We start from the raw sequence: 3,487 nt of genomic DNA on the forward strand, positions 1-3,487 counted from the left end.
TAAGTGTTTAAATAAGTGTTTATAAGTGCAAAAAAAGAAGTGTTTATAAATTCTTAGAAAGTCAATCGAAACGGACCTAAGTTGCTAGAACTCTTTTTTTAGTACAACAATTACGGAGTGGGGGATTGGACCTCCGACCTCTAGATATGGTTGCTAGAACTCTTTTTAAGAAACTGATAAAAAGAGATTTCAATGATGATAAGAAATTTACAGAAAAAAGGGAAAGAACCAGGGAACAAGGGTTACAAAAAGACCCACCAATAGATCAAAAGATGGTTTAAGCTATTACCTGTAAACAGAAAGAAGCATTTACAAAAATAGATTCCATAAATCTGTCAAATGAGAGAACTTTGTCAGTGAAAGTTCGGTTATTGCTTTCCAACTAAGGATCAGAACTTCATAAAAATCTTCGAAGGGAACACATTCTGAATAATGAATGGTAGATTATAAGAATTCAATATCATTATTCCTCTGTAGAGATTGATACTCAATGCTGTTACAAATCCCTGTTTGCAGAGAATCTACTCAACCATAAAGAAAATATGAAGTATTTCCCCTCCCAATTGGGGAACAGATTGAACAATAATTTAGAAAGAAAAAGAATTTAAACCTCAAGTTTGTTTAATTTATAGTTTTTTTTTTTTTTTTTTGTTCTGCAAAATTGTTTATGCCTGTCGTGTATGTTTGAAAACAATCAACTAACCAATCATTTGCAGCGCGGTAGTTTAGGCTGCTGCAGATAGTTTCTCCTCAAAATCATCAAGGTTAAGAACTTGCAGTAGCTTTGGCCAAGACTCTGGGATGCCACCTGGTAAGTCGAATTCCAACAATTTCCCTCTACTGCGGTAGAACTCCTCAACAGGTTGACTCTAATACCACACACAAACAAATAAAAAAAGGAAACAAGAAACCATGAATCTAACAGAATACCATCAAAAGATGAATATCACAGCAAGTGAAACTAAAGTTTTAAGTATAACTGGCACTGGCAGCCTTCTGGAAATGTTTTAGTTTCATCTATCGATATCTGTTATTTACAATGCAAGAAAATTGCTAGATACCTTTTCATTATAAACTCGAAGACGTTCTTTCACAACTGCTTCCGTATCATCTGCCCGAGTAATTAGTTTTGTCATGCATTGTGTAGGGGGAAGCAGTGGAGCCATGCTCATTCCAGGATTTCCATTTTCACCCTTTACATTAATGGAGGCAAGATTGAAGTTTTTTCCACACTGACCACAGATTCTCCTCCCAAGGCATTTCTCAAGTAACACGTCTTCTCGGAGCTTTAGATTAACCACCAAGTCTATATCAATCACCTCTTCCAAAATTTCCTAAAATGCAAGCAAAGAATCCAGAATCTAAGATGCAGCCTCTGAAGAACAATCGGTAAAAAGATATATGCATTATGAGAACAGAATAGGTAAGAAAAAAGTAGGGAAAAACAGATACCCAATTTATAAAACGACTGCGAAAAGAAAATGAACTTTCAACAGTAACAAGTTCATTTATAAATATTTTTGAAAAAAGGTTGATTCATGACTATGAAACTGAGACCAATCTAAGGCGCTTGAATTCCAGAGGCGCCAAATAATATTCTTTGAACCCACCATGCCAATTACTGTTGAGTTACTTTGGCAATCTTAGCGTTCTTTTCTCTATCTTCTAGTTTTTGTCCCAATAAAAGAAAATGAGCATGGAAACAAAAAGGGAAAAAGTGAAAGCTTATGCTCAACACTCTCCATCTTTACCACAGCATACTCACTGCTTGTCTAATTGTCCGAGGGAAACCATCCAGGATAAATCCAGATTCACCTTTCGGCTCACCAGCTTGAAGTCTCTTGGACAACAAGTTGATAATGATCTCATCCGATACCAATTTACCCTGATTAACAATCTCCGATAGCTGCATCAATCAAGATCAAATAAGACATAAATAAGAACGGGAAATGAACAAAGTGATTGACTTAATAAGTCTACAACTCGACACTAAGTCTCGACGTCAAATACAAATCAAATTGGGAGCTAAAAACCGATCCAGAAACATTACATTTCCAGTGAGAGAAACTACCTGGCGAGAAAGTGGAGTGGAGGAAGCGAGCTCTTCGCGGACGAGATCGCCAGTAGCGATGTGAGGGATACCGAGAAGGTTACAGAGACGACTAGCATAGGTGCCCTTGCCGACGCCAGGGCATCCAAGAAAGACCCATTGAACGTTCCGATCCTTGGGATCTTTGCGGGGAAGATTGTGGTTAAGAGCGAAAGGCAAAGGGGTAGTAGTGGTAGGCGGAGAGCTGAGTTCAGATGAAACAGCTGAAGAGAAGCATCTCCTGAGGAGAGAGATTGATGAAAGAGACGACACCGCAGAAGATTTCGAATTTCGGATCAGGGTCGCCATGGGAGCTGTTCTTGCTGGAAGTCGCCGATCGTCCAAGAGAATGGGAGTCGCTATAGGGATGGGGTTTTAACCTAGGGTTTCGTCCATTACGAAGCATTGCGAATTTCTAGCGGGATTTCCACGCGCGCGTGCTCCAGATGGATGATGCAATTTTAAGATCTTATAAGAATTGACGTTAAAAAGAAAAAAAACATTTTTTTAAGATATAATTTTTTTTTCAAAAGTGGACTCAACATAATTGATATTACGTTTCATTATTTGATCCTTCATCGTCAATTATTATGCTAAAAAAATATATTTTAACTACAAAAATTGAACAATATTTATTATTGTTATTGACATTTGATATTATGAAATCAATTTTGATATTATGAAAATTATATTTAAAAGTATAAAATCAAATATTAAATTAATTTTAAGTGATTGACGACGTGTTTCAATGTAATTTTAAATATGACAGAAGTGATTGTTAACAATTTCGAAACCACTCCTAAATATATACTAAATATGGACATATTTAGATGATGATTATAGAGCCACTACAATATTTATTTATTTTTAATTATTGTATATATAGTTTTGAACCTTGGAGTCTATGTTTTTATCTTTTAATGTGTGTTTTTTCTTTTATTTGATCCATGATTTAATTTTTGTGTTTGCTTGTGGCATTATAGTTTTGGAAAATAAAATCTTTGTATATCATATTCTATCTTTGTATTGGAATTTATTGCTTTTAGGCAATTAAATACTAATTTTAAAATTTAAGTTCATTGCACATGTTGGTTATTAGTTTATTAGTATGCATAAATGATTAAATCCCTTTGAATGCTTTTAAAATCGTAAAATATAAATTGAAAAATAAAAAATATTTTATTACAAAATGTTCGAATAAATTATCAAATGATTCACATAAATAAATTAAGACAATGTAAAGCCTAACGAAGAAAAAGTGGGCGCGTGAGCGTGTGGGCAAGTTCAAATAGAATTTATTTAATAAAAAACATGTCTAGCAACGAAGTCGTTGTAGTATAGTGGTAAGTATTCCCGCCTGTCACGCGGGTGACCCGGGTTCGATCCCCGGCAACGGCG

At 35.1% G+C, this 3,487-nt stretch overlaps 1 protein-coding gene and 1 non-coding gene across 4 annotated transcripts; one reads left to right on the forward strand and one right to left on the reverse strand.

Annotated features, from left to right (window-relative positions):
* ADK (adenosine kinase) lies at positions 1–2,546 on the reverse strand. Of its 3 annotated transcripts, none has more exons than XM_039027836.2 (5): positions 2,072–2,546; positions 1,766–1,906; positions 1,062–1,334; positions 704–869; positions 1–332 (listed from the first exon to the last, which is right to left on the reverse strand). In XM_039027836.2, the coding sequence occupies exons 1-4, from the start codon at positions 2,396–2,398 to the stop codon at positions 726–728; spliced, it is 885 nt and encodes a 294-aa protein (XP_038883764.2). In that variant the 5' UTR covers positions 2,399–2,546; the 3' UTR covers positions 1–332; positions 704–725. The 3 variants fall into 3 exon arrangements, with proteins under 3 accessions (XP_038883764.2, XP_038883763.2, XP_038883762.2); XM_039027835.2 differs by lacking the exon at positions 1–332 and adding an exon at positions 427–506; XM_039027834.2 differs by lacking the exon at positions 1–332 and having other exon boundaries at positions 427–869.
* Positions 2,547–3,415: 869 nt separating this feature from the next.
* On the forward strand, positions 3,416–3,487 carry TRNAD-GUC (transfer RNA aspartic acid (anticodon GUC)). Its single transcript has one exon. It is a non-coding gene; the product is annotated as a tRNA-Asp (tRNA).

Source organism: Benincasa hispida, chromosome 3 (assembly GCF_027475165.1).
Source record: "Benincasa hispida cultivar pf3 chromosome 3, pf3_genome.v1.1, whole genome shotgun sequence".
Taxonomy (NCBI): Eukaryota; Viridiplantae; Streptophyta; class Magnoliopsida; order Cucurbitales; family Cucurbitaceae; genus Benincasa; species Benincasa hispida.

Coding starts and splice junctions, on each gene's coding strand:
- ADK (XM_039027836.2), bottom strand. CDS start 2,398: ATGGCGACCCTGATCCGAAATTCGAAATCTTCTGCGGTGTCGTCTCTT. Junction 1,907..2,071: donor CCACTCCACTTTCTCGCCAG/GTAGTTTCTCTC, acceptor TGATTGATGCAG/CTATCGGAGATTGTTAATCA. Junction 1,335..1,765: donor CTCGGACAATTAGACAAGCA/GTGAGTATGCTG, acceptor CTTGCATTTTAG/GAAATTTTGGAAGAGGTGAT.